Raw genomic sequence first — 20765 nt, 5'->3', positions numbered from 1 at the left:
ATTTTGATCTACCTAGATACCCAGGTATGTGATTGGGTGCTACGGATCTTGGTACAGATGTGACAGATATAATGATATGCTAACCCGCCAACAGTATGATCGCCTTTTTAGAAGAAATGTACCTAGGTATATAAGTAACGACCGTATATTCTCATGACGACATGATAACTAACACTAGTTGTGTTGTGATCTACTACAGCTCTATGTAGAATCTAGATGATACCTATAAATAACGAAAGTCTACCTAGGCACTTCGCTAGATAAACTTTGCCAACAATGAAAGACTAGAATATAATGAGGGGAAACTTGACAACCCGTCTCCTAGCCCCTCGCGCATTTTAACACTTCGCCCCGCCGGCAAATCCTTTTATCTCTTTAAATCTGCAATGTAGAGATCTCAGGTCCGAGTAGCGACTCCGTTTCGGGAGTAGGCGGGGCCACATCCTCGCGTTTAGTACAGATCCAGCAGCTGGCATACATGTTGACACGATCGATACACTTGCCGCCTGAGCGATCGCCATGACACTTTGCCACGAATCCGTGTCGTTCAAACTCATCAAGGTACCACGGACGCAGGCCCGCCGAGCGAAGCATGACGCGGCCGCCCATGCGTAGCGCGCGGTTAAGCTTGGTGATCTGAGCCGCCGCGGCGTCGGATCCAGGGTCGAACCAGTCCATACTATCCATGACGACAGCTACCGTTAGGGTGCCGGGCGCGATACGTGCGAGAACTTCATCAATCTCGTCTGTGTGAATGCGTAGCCCTTCAAATGCCCCCGGTCGCGAGAGCTTCGCATGTGCTTGTGGCGAGAGGTAGTCGGGGTGGCAGTTCCGACTAAACTTACCGTCAAGACAAACCAAGTAGTATGGGTTGTCGGCTGCGATATGTGTTGACTCCACCATAGGATCCAGAGTATTGACCATGTATTCCCAGATAGCATGCGATCGTGTATTCTTGGCCCGCGCTTCAGGGCCACATACGGCATCTGATACCGCGTGGTCCTCTTCAATTACTGCTAACTGGTTCTTGGGTACGCCGAGTGCCGTCCATAGGAATGATTCTTGACTGACAACAAACTTCGATACGATGCGTGAAAGTAGCGCCGGCCGAATCTTGCCACGCCAGATCTCGCGCTGCTCGTTAAGGGTCTTTGCAGCAATCATTTTCTTGACGGCAGATCGGCATCCGAAAACACGAGAGATCCAACGAAAAATCCGAATTCCATGCTTTGACCCACCAGTGTCATATAGACCACCCTTGGATTGGGCGAAGATGTGGTCATTGTTGAGCCAATATTGGAATGCGCGACTGGATAGGTGAGGAGACATCTTTGAGATGAGTAAAGAGCGGAACTCGGGGTGTTTACCATCGCCAAATATCTTCCAGAAGTCCTCGTAGGGGAGAGACGAGAATGCAGCTACTTTGAGTTCGAGAAGGTGGTTCTGCGTGGGATTGAGGTCAACAGCATGGATTCTAGCCGGGCTTTGAAGTGCATAAGAAAGAAGGTTGTCTCCAGCACTCGTGATGGCAAGGACTACGTCGTCCGAGTTCAGCTTCAGAATGCGTTCATCAACCCGAGTGTCTTCCCAGGTGAAGGCATAGATGTACTCATCGTTAAATTGGGTATGCTTCTTCAATTGATCATCATAGTAGATCCGATAGTGGTGATTCTGGTAGAAGAATGAGGGGAGAGGAAGGTTAGAGGAGATATTGATAATGGCAGCGTCAAAAGCCTTAGATCGGATCTCTGGGGCGGCTCTTTCAACTGCGCGAGACAGAGCGGCCGAGTGATTGGCAGGGTGTAGATAAGGAGACTCGGTGACTAATGCGTCCACCTTCTCAACAATTTCGTGCGGAAGGCTCGAAGACAACGGCTGTTTATGAGTTCCTAGCCAAATATAATAAGGAATAGCACCGAGAGCGTAGTTACGTTTGTTCACATTCAGAACAGTACCGAAGGAATATTCGAGGTAGTCACGCCGTCCAGGCTCCAGAGCAACTCGGTCGATGTCGAACCAAGCACGCCAGAATGTTCTCCCGAAGAAGTTGACGTGACGGTTAACGAGACCGCCAGTATAGTTTCGGAAGCTAACATCCACTTGAGACTGGACATAAAAATCAACCACACCGACAATGCCATTGGGACTCAATAGCGATGGCAAGGAGTCAATGACAGAATAGTAGTCGGGCTATATACATGTTAGTATGTATATATAAAAAATAACCAATATAGTAACTATACTTACGATCATGGACAAGCTGTAGGACATCGTGATTAAGTCAGCACCGCCATGCCTAGGCTTTTCCTGGTAGATGTAACTCCGAATTGGAGATCCAGAGGCACGTCTACTCTGAGAGGACGGTTCATGGTCCTCTAAGCGAAATTTCCTCGCATCCTGGCAAATGACCTTCACGTTATCCCACCCAAGTCTTTCGAAGCGCTTGCGAGCAACTTCGCAGAGAGACGGAGAGAAATCAACTAGGTAGACGCTGTCGAAAAACTTGGCTACATCGACATATTTAGACATAGATTCGATGTTCCAGCCAGTTCCTCCACCAACCTATACCGCTAGTTAATAATACTCCTTACAGATTATAATAAGATCCGCGGAAGAGTACTGACATCAACCCAAACACGTCTCTTCTTCTCGTCGCTATTTTTTGCCCTGTAAGAGAGCTGAGCTGCTGCAAGGGCGAGCATATCCTCGCGGCCTTTTAGCAGGGCTTTCCTCGTCGCATCATAGGCGCCAGCCTGCTTCTTGTAGAAGCTCTCAAGGGCATCCTGTTGGTTGCCATTGCTGTCACCGTCGTGCGGTTTGAGGAAGCATGTGTAGAAGAATAGCCACAAGGACTGCAGGAGAGTAGGATTCTCATCGTCCTTCGGTTTCTTCAAAGTTTTTGTAGAGTAGCATATGCCTATTAAAAAGACAACAGCTATTCCAGCAAGATAGATTTTGGCATGAGGGTCAGGGGGTAAAATGTTACCACCAAGAGAAGCCATGATACTCTCTCATTGCAATTGGAATGAGAGTGGGATGTTGAAATTCCTTCGCGGTGTTGAATCGAACTCGCAGCAGTCGGTGAGAGTATCTAGAACGAAGAAGTAGGAAAGGAAAAGGGTGGAGGGTCATGACCCAACAGAAGAGACATATATAATAAGCCCATGTCAAAGTGTTAGGTGCTACGTGCTACGTGCTACGTACGGCAAGTACATACCTCCAAGGTACATATCTTGGGAGCTATCCACTCATGGGTCTTAGCGAATAGACATAGAGAATTAAGCTTCGGCTGCTTGTTATTGAAGTTACATATGTAACGAGAAACCAGAATGTACTTTGGCATGTGGGATGTCCTGTGCACCTGCGCCTCTGACGATGGTTTGCATTGAGAAGGTAGCACAATATCTAACTCGTCAATACTTGGAGGACCCTGAGCTTTTACCCCACTAAGCTACCCAGGCAGCCAGGTAGGTATAATCACCGTACCTCTCTAGCTTGGGTATGTACCGCGTAGTACCAACCCCGCCACGTAATAAAGTTGGATATGAAAGTTGAGGAAGGCTCTAGTGCTGGGATACGTTTATCTTAACCAATCATTCGGGCCACATGCCTGAATCTTGCGGGAAGAATAGTCGTACAACATATATCGAAGTCCAAGACCTGTCTACCTGAACACGCTAAACAACTTTAGAATTTGGCTTCGTCGTTTTGTAGTGATAGAAGTGGGACGTGGCTGTTTCGAGAGAAGGATAACCGTATACTACCAAGTACTATGCGTACTAACCACTCGCGCTAGCCGCCTAGGTTGAAGGGCCAGAGTGGCTTGTAGTCAATTGCATTCAATTGATGTTAACGAGCTTTTAACCAATAACCTGATTGGTTCGATTTGAACTAGAAGGCGTGTTGGGGGAAACCATCCAGGGGATGCGGGTAAGGATAATTCTTCTTTTCCTAGACATAGGCTCAACTCCATTTCCAGGATCCACGATCAAACGATCAAACCGTGGGATGGCCCTGCATCTAGTCCCACAGGTACCAATAGTCAAATGATACTCTACGTCTTATTACGGGGAAATATTATGTAAGGACAAGAGGAGTATGTATGTTGTTTTTTTGTTCGTAGTATATTCAACCGGGAGCATCGTAATTGTTGAAGGATACCCAAGTTAACCGGGGCTTTCGCAGGTACAGAATACATCGCAACAGACAGCTGACATCTAGGCTTTTTTTTTTCAAGCCCCCAACGGGTGCAACCTTTCACATCCTATAGGCGCGGGAGTTATGCACCCACGTGCTAAATACTTGCAGTCGGAATGGGCTACAAAACTTCAGTCGATCGAGGCTCTCTTCGTAGTTTCGACAAATTTATACCTGATCTTGTAGGTGTTACACACCGCAGTCCCGGAAACAGAGGCAGGTCATATCTCGCGAATGTCGTTATTGCAATAAGATCTACGGTACCAGTTTGAAGAGCCAAGGGAGATCAATTGCGAATCGCGTCTATCTAGGGACATAAAAACAGTCCCAGTCTTCATCGGATGTTTGACGTCGCCAAGACTCATGTGCAGCTGTGAATACCCCACGCTGGTTAACGTACATAACATATTGGATAATGTCTGCCGCTGAACGCTAAGAGGCTTGCTACTCCATTTCCGTATCGGAACGAGACTCGTGTTGAGAGAAAGGCAGATTTAGTGATGGCGTTGGCGTTCCGCATATTTAGCTCCTGTCGTTGCCCGCTTAATGTATGTGGTGTTAAGGTAGCATATAGCTCACCCGGCTCACCCCCTTCGCTCGACTAATCTTCTTAACATTAGTTTTACCACATAATTCCGTACTATCGACATGCGTTCCGCCGCAAGGGTAGGATTCGGCGCCGATAATTTTCACGACGCGGAATTTCTCTTCATCCGTCATACCCATTGCCGCGCGATCAGGTATTAGCCGTTCAAGGCCGTTGGCCTTAAAATCATTCTCATCCCACCAATCAATTTCAACTGGCATGTCCTTGGCGATGTATTCGTCCACGCGCGTTTGTATGACGTCCTTCCACTTTCCCTCAATGAGACCTTGAAATTCACAAGCGGCAGAATCTGGGAAATGCGATGCCTTCAATTCATCGAACCCGTTTATCTCCTTCTCAACCAGATGGCGAACAGCTGCCCCAAGGACATGTCCAGCAGTATGATAACGGGAATATAGGTTGCGCTTCTCGCTATCGATGGTTTGGGTAATTGAGTCACCAGGTTTAAAAATGGATGAGGCTTCCGCAAAACTGCCGAAATGCAGTACTTCGCCGTCGTTTATAGCACTCATACGCACCATAGACACGTCGAATCTCGCTCCATTTTCGTTTTTCATCATACCAACATCAGAAGGTTGGCCACCGCCTTGGGGGTGAAATATAGTTTGATCCGTAACTACAACATGGTCGTCTTCTTTGGCTTGCTTGAAAAGTCCTCTGTTGGCCTCTTCGAGTGCAGCTACTGATCGGACCGCGGTGACTACAGCCTGCAAAGCGTGAAGCTTAGCGTTGTGCTGAAACGTGAGATAAGTGCGCTGCATGTTGTAGACTTCCGCAAAGGCAATAGCTGGAATGAATGCGTTGGAACCGACTACAGCGACCTTCACGGGATTTAAGAGGCCATCGATATGAAATAACCCAAGATCTTCTTGTTGTCAAACTCGGGATTGAGATCCTTTTAGGCTTGTCAATCCTGACAGTCTCGCGCCCTATTAGTGGGTCCTGCCAACCAAATTGACCACTCAGTGCACTTGGCGATAAGCCCGGAGGTCCACCTTTTCAGCGCCCTTGACTAGAATCATTCCTAGAGATTCTTCGTCATTCTTCTGCAAATATGTACTATCAAGCAAAGATCTGGTGTCAGCTCGAATATATCAATTAAGGGTATTTTTGAATCCCAGGTAAGCAGAGTTGATATCTAACTCGAGCTCTCTCGCCTGCTGTTCGCTCAATTCCTCAGTCGCCTTCATTTGATTTAATGTTATCAGCCACTGCACAATCTTTCCGCGATTCTCAAAGTCCCTATCGGTAACTTTGTTAACGCTCTGGATAACATCGGTTAGGAGAGGGTGAAGTTGATCTTTGGCTAGGAGCCCAAGACGCAAGGCATCCAGGAAAGTAATGAATTCTTGTGTGGCCTCAAGGATGAGTGCACCAGATTTATGGTTGCCTGGAGCAGATGGCTGAGGTGCCCCCGTTGACGCGGTGACAGCGGTGGATGGCATTCCCACCCTAAGTCTTTCGGTTGCCCTTGGAACTTCAAGCTATGAGAAAGTAATTAGTAAATATCACAGGAGATGTTTATTAGGGTACCCTTACATCCCATTCGGCCTTAAATTCTTCTAGGCCGATGAATGCCTTAGCTACAGTATCGTCTGCTAGAATTGATTTATACTGTTTTAACGATCGCTCACAGATCTCAGTATAGTCGGCTTCGGGAATAGCATCTTTGAGAAATGCCCTCTCAAGCTCATCTAGAGTAACGATGATAGAAAATATCTCGGCAAGAGAGTCTTGTAGATCTCTTTCAGCACGTGTATCTGCCAGCTTTACTTCCTATGGAGGCGTTAGCATGAATGGATAACTAAAGTAGAAAACGCGACTGGAGCTATACCTCATCTAAATTGATTGTAGCTGAGAGAGTGGTGTTAGGAACATAGCTATGGGGAGTTGGGGCATAAGCTTGTCTTGAATTCATCTTGTATGTATGAGTTTATGCAGTGTAGATATTTACTTGACCTGTACGATTTTATATGAAAGTTGATGTTGACGGAGAGAAGTGACGAGTTAAAGAGTACGCTGTACAATACATAAGCGACAAGGATTGGTTCCTGACTTGGCAGCCTGGGAAATTTAAGACTTAAGCTATCTTACGTAATCAAGAAACCGTTGCTAGTTTTGGTTAGCGTAAAATATTGATAAGGCTCCCCGCGATAACCTTATCCAAAAAAATTTGGATTCTCTTTGCAGCAACCTCAAATGATTTTATCTACTAATTTCATACTACGAAATTCCCTACATCGTCGCAACTTTGCGATCAAACTTCAAAATGGCAGGCGCAAAGAAGAATTTCAAGGCGACGAAGAAATTCGAGAAGAAACACTTGAAGGGTGTTTTAGATCAGAGGAAAACAACCGCGAAAATAAAGCAAAGAACGCAGCTCAAAACCAAGAAACAAGCTAAAAAGTCGAAGGATGCCGAGTTTTACAAAGGCGGCGATAATGCTGAGACTTCCAACAAGACCATTGGCACCAAGAGAACTGCCAATGTCAATGACATGAGTGTCGACGACTTCTTCGGTGGCGGCTTCGAGATCATAGAAAAATCCCAGCCGAACAAGAAAACATCCAAGAAGCTAGGAAAACGCAAGCGCGACGAGCCCAACGAAGACGAAGGCGCATCGGATGAGGGTAGCGATATCGAGATCTCCGCCGACGAGCTACCCCTCGCAAGTAACAGCGAGGGTTCTGGCGATGAGGAGGTTGACGATGTCGGCATGAGTAAAAGCGCAATGGACGCTCTTGCTGAGGATGATCCCGAGTTCTACAAATTTTTGAAAGAGAACGATCCTGAAGCATTAGACTTCGACGATGCAGACCTGGCTGAAGTAGACGAACTAAGCGCTAGTGATGAAGAAGAAGAAGACCAACCCAAGAAAAAGCGAAAGAAGGAAAAGAAACAAGCGAAGACAGGTGACGTGGACGAAGGAGATACCACAGAAAACGAATTGACGCAAGCTATGGTTGCACGCTGGAAAGCAGCAATATCAGAAAAGCAATCGCTCAAGGCTGCGAGACAAGTCGTTCTAGCATTCCGATCTGCTGCACATTTGAATGAAGACGATGACGACGCGGAGAGAAAGCAGCCCTACAAGATCTCGAGTCCGGAAGTATTCCACGACATCCTCGTTGTTGCGCTCAAGCAGATTCCCGAAGTCCTTCAACACCATGTTCCTATTAAGGAATCTTCATCTGGCAAAGTCCAAGTCCCGACAGACTCGAAAAAATTCAAGACCCTTTCAAACCTCCTCAAGTCTTACGTATCCGCCATCTTACACCTTCTAGACACACTCTCGGACGATGCCACTCTTAAGTTGACATTATCTGCAATCACACCTCTCATTCCCTACCTATTAAGTTTCCGAAAGTTGCTCAAGAATTTAATAAAAACTGTCGTCGGATTCTGGGCACAGTCTACGAGCAGCGATTCGACTCGGATTACTGCGTTCCTAGTTCTCCGACGACTAGTCGTCGTTGGCGATAAAGGCATCAGGGAAGCAGTCTTGAAGGCAACTTATCAAGGCCTAATCGCAGGGTCTCGTGTGACAAATGTCAACACGGTACAAGGGATCAACTTGATGAAGAACTCGGCTGCTGAGTTATGGGGTTTAGATCAAAACATTGGTTATACGACAGCCTTTGCTTTCATCCGCCAACTTGCTATCCACTTGCGCAATAGCATTGTACACAACCAGAACGAGTCATACAAGACGATTTACAATTGGCAGTATATTCACTCGCTGGACTTCTGGTCTTGTGTGTTGTCAGAACATTGCAGTCCGCTGAAGGAGGCCGAGGCGGGCAAGGAATCCCAGCTCAAGCTGCTGATTTACCCTCTTGTCCAAGTCACACTTGGGGCCATGCGCTTAATACCAACCGCAACCTACTTCCCTCTTCGATTCCATATGATCCGATCACTTCTACGTGTCTCACGGTCAACTGGAACTTACATCCCGTTAGCGTCCGCCCTACTTGAAGTATTGAATTCCGCCGAAATGAGAAAGTCGCCCAAACCGTCCACCATTAAACCCCTTGACTTCCAAATCGCCTACAAAGCACCGAAGTCATATTTGCGAACCCGGGTTTATCAGGATGGAGTAGGCGAGCAGGTTGTAGATCTCTTCTCCGAATATTTCGTGCTATGGTCCACGAATATAGCGTTCCCCGAGTTCGCTCTGCCTGTCGTCATCATGCTGAAGCGGTGGCTCAAGCAATCGAGAAGAAAGACCGGTGGCAATAACAACAACAAAGTCCGCGCCGGCCTCGTCCTTCTCGTTCAGAAGCTTGAGGCGAACGCGAAATTCATCGAAGGTAAACGAGCCAAGGTAGATTTCTCTCCTAAAGATCGTGCGCAAGTCGATGCGTTCCTGAAGGATTTCGAGTGGGAGAAGACGCCCATCGGCGCCTACGTCGTCGCTCAGAGGAAGGCAGGTGCAGAGAAGGCTAAGATGTTGGAACAGGCCAGAAAGGAGGATGAGCGCAGGCGAAAGGAAGAAGAACAGGAAGCGCTAGAGGAGGACGCCGCAGGGCTGGATAGTGAAGATGAAGAAATGGAGGATCTGGACGAGGACGAAGACGAAGATGAGGATGAGGATGAGGATGAAGACGATGAGTGATTTTATCGGAAGTCATACTCGGAACAAGCACTGTTAATGAATAAGAACGTCGCGTACAAATAGACACGCGAGATATTCGCCTATTTTTCTAAACTTCCTCTACGCCGTCTGTATACGTCGAATAGTCTTTGGGCTCGATACGAGTACTAATTCCCTTTTAAATACCCTCTGGGAACAATCGAACATCACCAATTACCTGGACGCCAAGATATTAACTGTTATCATCCCGACTTCAAAAAGCCCACATTGAAATATTAATGCAACAATAGGTAAAATACATACCTGTGTAAGAGGGAGGAAACCTAGGTAAACATCTAACCCAAGGTATTGCCAACCGGCTTTTTATTCCACTATTTTAGATACTTGCTTTACCTCTTCTTTTCATGGTCTCCTAACATTTCCACTCACAATCTCCTAGAATCAAAACATGGGCCTTTCTCATGATGATCCAATGTCACCGATGGAGATCAGTCACTCAATTGTGCAAGCTAATATTCACTTAGGATCCGGCAACACGGTATAAGCTATTCGACACATAACCGTATCTACCTATGGATGTTTTGGATAAGTGCTATATACAAAGGCCCGAAAGCCCAGCGTGTTGTGGGAGATATATATATATACATGAAGTAGCAACCAGAAACCCCTCGAGCCAAAAGCCGGGTTTCCTAGACGTGCTTACAGCGTCTTCAGACCAGTTTGGAGCGCCTTGATATAAGTCCTACTCGCGTCGTCCTCGCCCAAACTCCAGGCCACTGCAGGGAACGAAATTGTTAGCGATTTACTCTCACTCACTCATATATCTAGTCTCGCATATAATGAAAACGAAAAAAAGATATGGGGGTGGATGAAATAGGTAGGGTAGGACATGACTTACTAACGCCCCCAAGCCCCCTCGCCTTCACAATCTTCTCGAACTTCTGCGCGACGAAGTCCGGGGTGTCCCAAGTCCAGAAGTAGCTCGTCGCGCTGTCCCAGAACCACTGGCCGCCCTGATCGGTGTCGGCCTTGCCGCTGGCCAGGACAGGAGGTACTTCCTGGAACGTCACGGCGCCGGACTTGCCGGTGTCGCCGCCGCTGGCGTCCTCGAGCGACACGGTCGGACACCCGATCGGCTGCGTGCATTCCCCTTGCGCCGTGAAGTACTTCGCGTAGAAGGCGAAGCCGAGGTTCATCTTTGCGGCGTCCATCCCGAGGGATATGTACTTGTCGACGGTGGCGAGGGAGCCTTTGACGGAGGTGTGGTGGTTGGTTGTGTTGTCGCGTCTGTGGAGACAATTAGTTGGTTACTTCTTCGACAGTATGGTAAGCGGTGGGTAGGAGGCAAGTAACCTACCTATTCATCAAGTCGTATGACATCACGTTGACCACGTCGACGGCAGCGCTTATCTTGGGGACCTGCTCAGAGGTGAAAGCGATCATATCCCTCTCAAGTCCGGGCACGGCGATGGAGAGCTCCTTGTCGCCAATCGCCGATTTGATCTCCTGTAAGAGCAGGGCGTAGTTTGCGATTTCGTCGGTCTTCCCAGAGTTGGGGTTCTGCTTGTAGTCTTCACCGTTTCCTCCGGGGTACTCCCAATCAACATCTATGAAGTCACGGTTTTAGTCAGATTTCCGAGTACGTTTAATGGGGAGGGGAGGCTGGTTTTACGTACCGATACAGTCGTAGCCTAGACTGTCGAGAGTTGACGCAATGTTCTTCGCATACAGTTTCCTGGATGTATCATCCTTCTGGCCAACTGAAAATCCAGCACTATCACCCCATCCACCGATAGCCATGCAGACCTTGGTTCCGTCGGGGAATTGGCTACGGAGGGTAGATACATCTGTAAAAGGAGTGTAAGTGCCAGGCGGGTCACTCGTGAAGAGCGTTGTGCTTGCAAACGCAGTGATCACATGCGTTATTCCGGCCATGGCGTCTTTGCTGGGAGAGGCAGTGTGCCACTGGTCATAGTACATAGCAAACCGCGGCGCCGCCGCCGCTGCTGCCGTCGTTACCGTTCGAGGAATATGCATATTGGGATCGAATACTCGAATTCGACGGCGAAATATGTTCGAATAATGACACCAATTCCAGTTGATGAAGAAAGAGAGTACGGTTCGGAGGTTTTGCAATACATGGTGGCTGTCTCCCGTCGATATTTATGTTTAAGACCTTCCACACACTGGAATGAAGTGTAACGTTAAGAGAACTTTAACCTCCCCTGTACCTCCTAAGAATACCGCACAGTTACATTCTGGATTGGGTAGTCAAGCTAATCTTCCTAGAGCCTCATGTCATTCCTTCCAATAATGTCTTGCATATGCAATCTTCGGATGACGCTCTCCAACCGCCACGCTCGACTCAAGCCACTCGACGATGACCTAACTCCGCACATGGTTTTAGATATATGAAACACACCCGAGATTCCAACTTAGCTGGAACAAGGTCAATAATTATCGCAGGCGCATATAAGCAACATGAAAGGAGAAATACCTATCTTCTCAATTCAATTCGCCGTACCATTCTATCCACCAATTACATGTGCACGGCATTGTCGATATCTTGTGATTAAAAGGAGTCCGGAGGTAGTATCGAGAAGTGGGTCAACCTCCCGGACTTCCTTTTACGGACGCTCGGTATCAACGTTACCCCAGGTTCTCGAGGGAAAGGAGGTCAGTAAAGCCGATTACCTAGTAAAAAGGTAAAGCGTTTCCCTACAGTCTGAAACGAAAAGAGCCGAAGTCAAGTGAAAGGGAGCCGCTGAGTTGGATAGGATGGGATAAGAGGAGATTAGAAGGGATGATAGCTGCCAACCCAGTCACATTGCATCATAAAGCTTGGTAGTGATCGTCGGTAGCACTTCGTTTGGTGGTCACTCAATCGTGCTACCTTACAGAATCGACCATAAGGCTGCGATCAGCTATCATCGGTTCCAATCTACGCGATCCCATGGACAACGTTCACAAGCCACTTACCAACGTGTCTCACTATTTTTAAAACTGTGGTTGGGCTGAGGTTTTTGATGATTTATATTCCGTACACTTGAGATGGTGAATCGTCTCAGTTATATAATTCCATGTCTCAATTGACGTAATTGCTTAAGTAATATTCTCATGAGTGTAATCAAGAGATAACCTCAATTCTTGTGTGTCGTGGCGTGGCCATGAACGCCAATCGTCATAGGCGAGGATAATGATAAGGGTCGAGTTTCTTTCTGCACAAGATTCTTCTCAAAACCAGACTACCTTACTCTATCCTAAGGACGTAAGTAGAGCTAGATTTAAAACATAATATTAACAATACATGTAATAAAAGCTAAGGAGTTGGTAACGAGTAATAAATGTGTTATTGAGAGAAGTTGAAGGTTGGGAGTTGTCTTATCGTTGTTACTATTTAAGTAGCTGTGCAATTTTACTTCCCGGTAAATAAAATGTACCCCTGGAATATCCGCTAATGCATGCGATAGCTTTACTGAACCAACATTGCGGGACGCTTTCTTCAGCAGCCATCCATAGAACGACACATTTATAAATAGGATTAGCTAGGTAAGTTCCAAGGTTGTTTTCTAGCAAGGTTTTGGAAAGAATTAACCTACCTTATATGAAGGTAGGATGAATTACGTACCTAGGTAAATATGAGTTAAAGCTTAAGCCAATAGGGATTTAAAGCGTACTATAATAACTCCGTAACACCTTCCGAGGTTTGAATTCCGACCAGTAAAGTCCTATCTTTCAGCCCTATCCGTCCTTGGCAAAGTACCTATTTCAACTATATTTCGAGTCCTAGAAACCATCGCACTCTGTACGACTTCTAGAAATTGTTCGTATACCTACATGTCATTCTCGCGTTCGGTTCGTTTAGGCAAATCTCGCGATCGCTTTCGCCATCCATGGATTCTCCACAGCCAACCAACAGCGCATATCACAGCCCTAAGAGCTCCTATGAGACCTCAAGAATGCCCAAGCTAGCTACCCCGCCCTGCGGCGCAGCTGCATCACCAGGGGAATCGAGTTGATAATGCTTGTTTGATATTCTATTTCTTTTACTATTAATACTACCGCGTTTCTTGGCTGTTATTGTTGGTGATTTGACAATTTCAATTATTTAATCAGCCGAGCTTGAACTACCTACTGAGATATTCAGGTCCATATCATTTTCCTTCATCAGCAAACATACAGCAACATATAGCAACAATCTCACCTTAGGATCCAATAATTTGACCAACCTCACCAACTTGCCAACTGCATAACTTAACAATCTCAATTACCTCACACCAACTCACAACTTACACCATATGGCGCGATCTAAGGAAGAAGAGGCCAAAGGAGAGGCCCTACCAGCTTACTCCGAATTCCCAGATCCCTCCTCTCTCCCAACCCAACCAGAAACCTCCGCCTCCGCCTCTACCTCCGCACCCACACCGGCATCCGCACCAACCAACGCCCCAACCCTCGCCTCCCCCTTCAACTTCCCCTCGGACTCCGACCTCCCGACCTACACCGCAACCGCCGAAACCATCCTCCACAAGCCCCTCGCAATCCCACAAACAACACCGGACCCCAAATCGCCCTTCTTAAACACCTACTCCCCCCTCCTCCTCCGCCACGGCGTAACGCCCGAAACCTGGTCCAGCTTCCTTCTCACCCTCTCCGGCTTCCTCGCCGCCACCGTGTCCGACAAAGCCGTAAGCCACGCAGCACAGATGGCGCGGCACGTCGGACAGGTACCCAAACGGTTCGGCAAGGAAACGCTTGCGCACGCGAAAAGCACGGGGCGCGCGATCGCGGATAGTGCGCGGAAGGGCAATTACATCGGCGCGGCGACACACACGATCATCGGGGGCGGGGTATGGCTGCCCGTGGCAACGGCCGTGCGCGCCGTCGGCGCGGCAGTGTCCCTGCCGTTCGCGGTGCTAGGCGCTACGGTCGAGGACCCGAAGACGCCGCGGGAGCGCGCGGAGGCGTATGCGTGTGCTGCGAACGCGAAGTGGCTGCATCGGCGGGGGTTGGAGGCGCATTTACTCGAGACGACGGAGCTGGCGCCTGTGTTGGGGTTGGGGGTTGAGGAGATGTTGGGGCTGGCGAGAGGGGCGAAGGATAGGGGTGCGAAGGCGCAACTGGCGGCGCTGGGGGCGTATGTTGCTGATGTGGAGGTTAAGGGGGAGGTGGGCTTGGAGTTGGGGGCGATTACGTTTTGGTTGGTTGTTACGCAGAAGCCGGAGGATGAGGAGGGGGAGAGGGGGAAGGGGAAGGGGAAGGGGAAGAAGAGTTCGCGGTGAGGGGGTGGTGAGGCGTAAGGGAGTTTCTGGGTGGATATTGTATGTTGATGGTTCTACATGTGGCATATTTTTGAGGTTGACTGGACTGATATTTCGGTTGAGATGACGCTTTAGGACAGGCGAGTACTACCTATTTGGACAGTTGACCCCTTATCTTGCTCTTGATAATAACCTGATGGCACTCATGAAATCTCAATTGTCACTTGTTCAGGGGATTTTCTGGTTAGGTGAGCAGTGTTCTACTTCCTGAACCGTGTCTGACGATTGCTGTTAATTAAAGGGACCTAACAATGCATCCTGAATGATTGTTAAAAGGAGCTATGTTCAAGCATGATTTACTTCATGCTGATTTTAATCTTAGAAACGATATATATAATATAAATACATATAGGTATAAATTTGATAATTCTAGGTATTGGGGCCCTGATACACCCAGAATATCATGAATTCAACTTCCGCAAAGAATCCAGTGGACAATCCATTGATGGAATACCTTCATCGGGTCTTATACGGAGTTCGAAACCAAACGTTTATTATTCAGACCAATTTCCCTCGTTCCGATCGGGGTTTGGTGGAGGCTCTACAAAGTAGTCATTATACCACTTCGCGACCAACTCGTCAGACTCAACTTGGGGCGGGATTAAAGGATTATAACCCGGATTTCCAGGCGCGTACTGTTCGTAATTCGCCCAAAAGTATTTCCTATTGTCCGACTCGACTATCCCCCTAAGAACGTCAGTGCTTAATTCTGAAATCGTCGGCCGATCCCCGGTTGCATCTGCCATGCACTATAACCATGAGAGTTAGCTACGACTTTACTAAAGCGCTTATGTCACTTACTCGCGCAATCAGCTGGCGTAGATTAAAATCATATCCTGCAACCAGCTCATCGAAAGGCGGTGAACCCTGTATTTGTACTCCCGGAGGGGGCTCCATCAAGAACGAGCCCCAGGTCAGTACCGGTACGAATCCAATGCTGTCACGTCCCAGCATCAGACGCTCATACGGTGCCCAGGGTTCTGAGGGATGTCTCAACGTCATGAGGTTAAACATAATCTACAGGCAGGACATATGTATGTGATTAGTAGTTTTTCATCTTCTTCTCCCTCAGTAAACGAAAATTTGATACGTACCAACCCTATAGCCCAGACATTTAATTCTTGTCCAACATGATGCTCCCAAGATGTAGCCCTGTCAGGATATTTTTGCTCCTTGACGACATGCATTAGTATCCAATAAGTTAACTTCGGCACGGGTAAGGTAAGGTAACTCACCGGTGCATACCAAGAGGGTTTCCCTCTTCTAATACGCTTTCTTTTTCTGCGCCATGAGTTAGATAACAGGGAATGAATGTGAAGGATGGGGGAGTGGACAATACATTGAATGTGAAAGCCTATCATCCCACCGTATCATGAGCCCAAAATCGGCTATCTATATGCCAAAAGTCAGTACGTGATCGAGGCAGGCGGTCAGCGGGAAACGAGCCTTCATCTTCGGTACCATTTCGTGTTCGCCGAAATCCCGATCACCAAGGAGCACTACCATCGGTAAGCTACCTAATTTAGATCCATGTATGAAGGAGAGGTTCCAAACCATTCTTGGGATCAAGATCAAAATGTATGATGGTCGATTGTGGCGGCAGGTTATTGTACTGATCCAACGGGGGGATTTTTTCTGGTATTGGTGTAGGGGTAAGAGGCGGTAGGTTTCCATGTCCGTCGTTGGCTGGCCAAGCCATCCCCGTAACACCTTTTACCACTGGTAGTTTTTTTATTAGCAAGCGAGCAAGCAACCTTATCATATTTGGGATGAATTCCGCTCAAACTTACGACAGTAGAAAAGCCTCCATAGAACTCGATTCGGGATGAATGCAAGCCTAGGTTCATATTGAAATATATCGTTCTTGGACCATTGGAGCCCCACTACTTCTGTAAGCTTGGCTCTTACATCATTCGTCCAACTTATTAATTCGTATGCAGTACACTTCGAAAGAGCCTCCATGACGAGTATAGGGTTTGCCACGAATCTACTGTTGGTGAGTCTATCAACCTCTCGCGTGTCAGTTTCGATATCAACGAGTTGGACAAAATGCTCCATATTGCGGAAAACCGTCTTCGAACTGTTAGTAATAATGTCAAACATAATGAATGAAACCTTTTTGAGAACTCACGCCCATCCATTCCATCTCCCATCTTGTGGACTCTATAGTTTCTTTATGGTTCTCGCGTGTGGGATATTTAATAGCAGCACTAGTGATGAAATTGCCTTGTTGATCAAATAAGTGCCACTATTACCTCTACCATTAGTGATATAGATCGTTGTCTTTTGGATCTCACCTACTACTGAGTAGATTTCTTAAGGAGACTTTCATACAAGTTGAACTATTCCGAAACCACCATATCCGAGGACTCTTTGGTATTTAAGACGTTCAACTTGGCCAAATTCCTCACGGAGCTTTTTGCCTGCGGCCTTAGCCCGTTCGAAATTCCGCCGGTTCTGTTGCCCGAGACGCTGATTCAGAAGAGCCACTGATAGATCACAAAAGGTGTAAGTATATAGTCACTTCTATGAATATATAGGTACCTAGGTATATATTGAAAGACTCGTTACTTACAGAGGGGTGCATTTTCCGTCATATTGTCGATGGCTTCGAACAAACTCTTAACAACAAATTACACTCACAGCCTAAACGAAGAGTGCCAACTGTACAGCTAAGTTCCACTCCGTAGGCGACGCGAGAATCATGACTGTTAAGTGATACAAATATGCTCTAATATAATTGCTTTGTTTCGACATGCTAGTAAATAAAGATGTACGGATATTCCGCATTCGTAAAGAGCTTGTATTTGGTATTGTTGCCAACAAAGGCTACATAATTACTAGGTATTTAGGTATATACTTAACTAATCACAACTCGAAAGAGAACTAGATTATTGAGTTTAGGGTGATGCTTACAGCCTGGTTGAAGAGAGACATCATAATCCAGCTTCTTTGCTGGTGTGTCTATCTCACGATGTAGGTAGGTAGATACTAGGTGTTGATTCAGATTATGAGAGTTCATGTTGGATTATGCTCAATCGGATAGAGTATCTAAGGTCAGATACCAAAACCTTTAGGATAGTTGTCATGTATCCCGTTTTAGGGGAATTGTGAATTTTGAGGTTGAAGTTTTGTTACAATCATGCCTAGGCGATGAGGTCGCCAAGTCCGATCTACTGAAGAAACCGCGGAGAAATTCAGCTGTGGTTGGGTTAAGCAAGGATAACTCCGACTCTTCCAACCTATGACATATGGTCGGATGCCAAGTAGGACTGACTAAGAAGAGACAAAGATGAGACAAGGAAGCGCGGAAGAGCAATAATTGTTAGAAGTTCCTTTATGGTATAACCCTTAACAGAAAAGGTGTGGTGAAACCTCACGATACGAGACAAGGTAAGGTGGTGCATGTCGTATGTACCTACCTAGTAGGAGTGTGTAGGAGGTATAGACATAAAAAAATTAGCCGCAGGTGGACCCCCATAGTATGCACGAATGATATTCAGGCTAAATGCATGGGATGAGGAGCAGCACAATAGACACGAAGGCTAGCAAGCTCGGGTCTCGGCGAAATCATTCTCCCCAGGCAAATCAGGAATCGCCAGTCGCGCCATTCGCGTTACTAGTTGGGGGTTCTCCAGCAGATAGCGCATGAGATGCGATCTTCGTCGGCCCTGTCACTAGCGAGCTTTTGATTCCCCCCCATTTCCCCTCTGGAAGATATTGGATCGTCAATGGCCGCTGACTCTGGGACCTAAGGACCTGCGTTTAAACGAGCGAATGAAAGAGAGCTGATGCCCCCCATCATATTTACTCGGAGACCAGAGTTCGTCTGATCGTGAGTAGGTATTATCCACGCCAATCAGTTGAGTCAGATGAGTCCACGATAGTACTGCAGTGTTATGGGATTTGTTCGGCGAGGTACAGCTAGCCCATATTTCCCCCCATCGATCTCTAGCGAGACGTTCTTTAACAAGCGGTTATCTCCACATTGGGAAATGTATTGTGTGGTTGCGGGTAGTAAGGCTATGTTGCTTAATGTAAAGTAGACGGCCAGACAGCAAGGTAGCTTATTTACTTTCGTGTCAGTAGAGAGCAGAAGGTATAAAGCATACTTGCTCCCGCCAACCGTGTCCCGTGAGGAGCCATGCGATCTTTCATCCTCCCATCTTCTCGTTATTCTCGTCTACTGTCCCGTCGCTTCATTGCGCCAGAGAGGTGTTCTGGGATATCGAACTACCAACCAACTACTACCATCCGTCGTTACATCAATATTAGGTCAACCACCACAATGGGTCCGACTATCAAGCTGAGCAGCGGCCACGAGATGCCCCAGGTGGGTTTCGGTTTGTGGAAGGTCGACAACGCTACTGCTGCGGATACTGTCTACAATGCCATCAAAACCGGTTACAGACTGTTCGATGGCGCCTGCGGTGAGTCGAATCCGTAACCTCCCACATAGCTTTCATCCGCATTTTGAAGGTTGGCGATGAGAGAATAAGCAAAGAAAAGCCCCTCCTCGGATATCATTACCCCGCCAGCCAATGCAGCCAGGGGTACCCCTGATCCCTTTGCATGCATCTCGGCCAGATCGGAAACCTCTGTCAATCTAGTCAATCTAGCCGGAAGTGGACTTATATTATACAAGCTGCTACACAACGTATAACCTGGTTAGAATCGTGATTCGCTAATATGTTGTTTCTTAATATTAGATTACGGCAACGAGAAAGAGTGTGGCGAGGGCGTGGCGCGCGCGATCAAGGACGGTCTCGTGAAGCGGGAGGACCTCTTTATCACATCCAAACTATGGCCCGTCTTCGAGGACGGCGATAAGGTCGAGCCCGCTATCCGACGCTCCCTCGCCGACTGGGGCCTCGAGTACTTCGACTTATACCTGATCCATTTCCCCGGCGCACTCAAATACGTTGACCCAGCCGTGCGATATCCCCCGGGATGGCACTACGACGGCAAGTCCCAGATCGTAAAATCCAGCACGCCGTTACATGTGACCTGGGCGTCCATGGAATCGTTAGTTGGAAAGGGCCTTGCGAAGTCGATCGGTGTCTCCAACTTCCAGGCTCAGCTTCTTTACGACTTGCTGCGATATGCCAAGATCCCCCCTGCCTCTCTACAGATCGAGCATCACCCATTCCTGGTGCAGAAGGAACTTCTGAGTCTCGCTAAAGAGGAGGGCATTGCTGTTACGGCCTATTCATCCTTCGGACCAGCCTCTTTCCTGGAGTTCGGCTTCAAGCACGCCCAGGCCCTAGTACCCTTAATGAAGGATGATCTGATCACAAGCCTGGCGACCAAGTACGGCAAGCAGCCGTCGCAAATCCTATTACGCTGGGCGACCCAGCGTGGACTCGCCGTGATCCCCAAGACGGTTCGCCCCGAGGTCATGGCACAGAACCTAGACTGCACTGGATTCGATCTCGAACAGGCCGATATCGACAGCATCACCGACAAGGATGCGGGTATTCGTTTTAACCAGCCTTCAAACGTAAGTTGCGCCTCGAAATACTGTTCCTTCATTATGTAATTGGCATAGTTTGCCCTCGGTCCTCCGATTTACTATTTCTATTAGCACTAACACTAAGGTAAATGCTAACCATTATGCCCCTGTCTAGTACTTTACCACGGAGAAGATGTGGATCTTTGGTTAGATCACTCTCTTCAACCGGATCTTGGGTTACGGCACTCGACGCGACTAGATCCGAGAAACGTAAGCGACATGCCGATAGAGGAGGGTTTTTTCTCGTCGACGTGGACTGGCACAATTTCTATACCAAAGACTTCGGGTGTTACTGTAGAGTCTTATGAATATGGGAAGCATCTCGCTAGAACGGTGTCTAGACTAGGCTTTTTTGACCTGTATCTGATATCAACATTGACGAGACGAATATTGCCGTAAAACTCGAACATTCCCATTTGCGTGAGCTTATGGATATCTTTGACATAAATTTGATGTCTTACACTGACTGTCTCTCCTTGTCTGCTGTAATTGAAATGTCCTAATCGCTTTTTGCGAATTCGAGAATCATGCCTG

At 47.4% G+C, this 20765-nt stretch overlaps 8 protein-coding genes across 8 annotated transcripts; 3 read left to right on the top strand and 5 right to left on the bottom strand.

Annotated features, from left to right (window-relative positions):
* Positions 1-219: 219 nt before the first annotated feature.
* Positions 220-3166, bottom strand: GGS22DRAFT_49684 (uncharacterized protein). Its single transcript, XM_047967248.1, has 3 exons — positions 2625-3166; positions 2248-2562; positions 220-2190 (listed from the first exon to the last, which is right to left on the bottom strand). Exons 1-3 carry the CDS (start codon positions 3000-3002, stop codon positions 376-378), a joined length of 2508 nt encoding a protein of 835 aa, XP_047816086.1. The 5' UTR covers positions 3003-3166; the 3' UTR covers positions 220-375.
* A 1446-nt stretch (positions 3167-4612) lies between these two features.
* Positions 4613-5731, bottom strand: GGS22DRAFT_49679 (ThrRS/AlaRS common domain-containing protein). Its single transcript, XM_047967247.1, has one exon. It carries the CDS (start codon positions 5563-5565, stop codon positions 4756-4758), a length of 810 nt encoding a protein of 269 aa, XP_047816085.1. The 5' UTR covers positions 5566-5731; the 3' UTR covers positions 4613-4755.
* On the bottom strand, positions 5732-6766 carry GGS22DRAFT_49678 (ESCRT-1 complex, Vps28 subunit). The gene is made up of 3 exons (XM_047967246.1): positions 6639-6766; positions 6344-6580; positions 5732-6288 (listed from the first exon to the last, which is right to left on the bottom strand). The coding sequence occupies exons 1-3, from the start codon at positions 6720-6722 to the stop codon at positions 5899-5901; spliced, it is 711 nt and encodes a 236-aa protein (XP_047816084.1). The 5' UTR covers positions 6723-6766; the 3' UTR covers positions 5732-5898.
* A 975-nt stretch (positions 6767-7741) lies between these two features.
* GGS22DRAFT_170551 (Noc2p family-domain-containing protein) lies at positions 7742-9464 on the top strand (the record flags this gene model as incomplete). The annotated part of the gene is made up of 1 exon (XM_047962456.1): positions 7742-9464. A coding segment is annotated over exon 1 (1652 nt), but the record flags the coding sequence as incomplete, so codon positions are not given.
* Positions 9465-9921: 457 nt separating this feature from the next.
* On the bottom strand, positions 9922-11569 carry GGS22DRAFT_170549 (glycoside hydrolase family 18 protein). Its single transcript, XM_047962455.1, has 4 exons — positions 11075-11569; positions 10756-11005; positions 10297-10685; positions 9922-10174 (listed from the first exon to the last, which is right to left on the bottom strand). The coding sequence occupies exons 1-4, from the start codon at positions 11433-11435 to the stop codon at positions 10098-10100; spliced, it is 1077 nt and encodes a 358-aa protein (XP_047816082.1). The 5' UTR covers positions 11436-11569; the 3' UTR covers positions 9922-10097.
* A 2127-nt stretch (positions 11570-13696) lies between these two features.
* GGS22DRAFT_195980 (uncharacterized protein) lies at positions 13697-15061 on the top strand (the record flags this gene model as incomplete). The annotated part of the gene is made up of 1 exon (XM_047965752.1): positions 13697-15061. The coding sequence occupies one exon, from the start codon at positions 13697-13699 to the stop codon at positions 14678-14680; it is 984 nt and encodes a 327-aa protein (XP_047816081.1). The 3' UTR covers positions 14681-15061.
* A 152-nt stretch (positions 15062-15213) lies between these two features.
* Positions 15214-17494, bottom strand: GGS22DRAFT_195978 (kinase-like domain-containing protein; the record flags this gene model as incomplete). The annotated part of the gene is made up of 11 exons (XM_047965751.1): positions 17295-17494; positions 17054-17208; positions 16851-16967; positions 16510-16792; positions 16274-16438; positions 16181-16218; positions 16059-16111; positions 15955-16000; positions 15814-15891; positions 15521-15736; positions 15214-15468 (listed from the first exon to the last, which is right to left on the bottom strand). The coding sequence occupies exons 1-11, from the start codon at positions 17314-17316 to the stop codon at positions 15214-15216; spliced, it is 1428 nt and encodes a 475-aa protein (XP_047816080.1). The 5' UTR covers positions 17317-17494.
* A 1513-nt stretch (positions 17495-19007) lies between these two features.
* On the top strand, positions 19008-20382 carry GGS22DRAFT_181228 (Aldo/keto reductase; the record flags this gene model as incomplete). The annotated part of the gene is made up of 3 exons (XM_047963846.1): positions 19008-19149; positions 19429-20219; positions 20347-20382. The coding sequence occupies 3 exons, from the start codon at positions 19008-19010 to the stop codon at positions 20380-20382; spliced, it is 969 nt and encodes a 322-aa protein (XP_047816079.1).
* Between the last annotated feature and the right edge of the window lie 383 nt (positions 20383-20765).

The sequence above is a fragment of the Annulohypoxylon maeteangense genome (genome assembly GCF_022496945.1).
Source record: "Annulohypoxylon maeteangense strain CBS 123835 unplaced genomic scaffold GGS22scaffold_16, whole genome shotgun sequence".
Lineage (NCBI taxonomy): Eukaryota > Fungi > Ascomycota > Sordariomycetes > Xylariales > Hypoxylaceae > Annulohypoxylon > Annulohypoxylon maeteangense.
This window is presented reverse-complemented; position numbering and strand designations above follow the sequence as displayed.

Coding starts and splice junctions, on each gene's coding strand:
- GGS22DRAFT_49684 (XM_047967248.1), bottom strand. CDS start 3,002: ATGGCTTCTCTTGGTGGTAACATTTTACCCCCTGACCCTCATGCCAAA. Junction 2,563..2,624: donor AGAGACGTGTTTGGGTTGAT/GTCAGTACTCTT, acceptor CTAGCGGTATAG/GTTGGTGGAGGAACTGGCTG. Junction 2,191..2,247: donor CCTACAGCTTGTCCATGATC/GTAAGTATAGTT, acceptor ACATGTATATAG/CCCGACTACTATTCTGTCAT.
- GGS22DRAFT_49679 (XM_047967247.1), bottom strand. CDS start 5,565: ATGCAGCGCACTTATCTCACGTTTCAGCACAACGCTAAGCTTCACGCT.
- GGS22DRAFT_49678 (XM_047967246.1), bottom strand. CDS start 6,722: ATGAATTCAAGACAAGCTTATGCCCCAACTCCCCATAGCTATGTTCCT. Junction 6,581..6,638: donor CTACAATCAATTTAGATGAG/GTATAGCTCCAG, acceptor ACGCCTCCATAG/GAAGTAAAGCTGGCAGATAC. Junction 6,289..6,343: donor AATTTAAGGCCGAATGGGAT/GTAAGGGTACCC, acceptor ACTTTCTCATAG/CTTGAAGTTCCAAGGGCAAC.
- GGS22DRAFT_170549 (XM_047962455.1), bottom strand. CDS start 11,435: ATGCATATTCCTCGAACGGTAACGACGGCAGCAGCGGCGGCGGCGCCG. Junction 10,686..10,755: donor TCATACGACTTGATGAATAG/GTAGGTTACTTG, acceptor TTGTCTCCACAG/ACGCGACAACACAACCAACC. Junction 10,175..10,296: donor GAGGGGGCTTGGGGGCGTTA/GTAAGTCATGTC, acceptor CGTTCCCTGCAG/TGGCCTGGAGTTTGGGCGAG.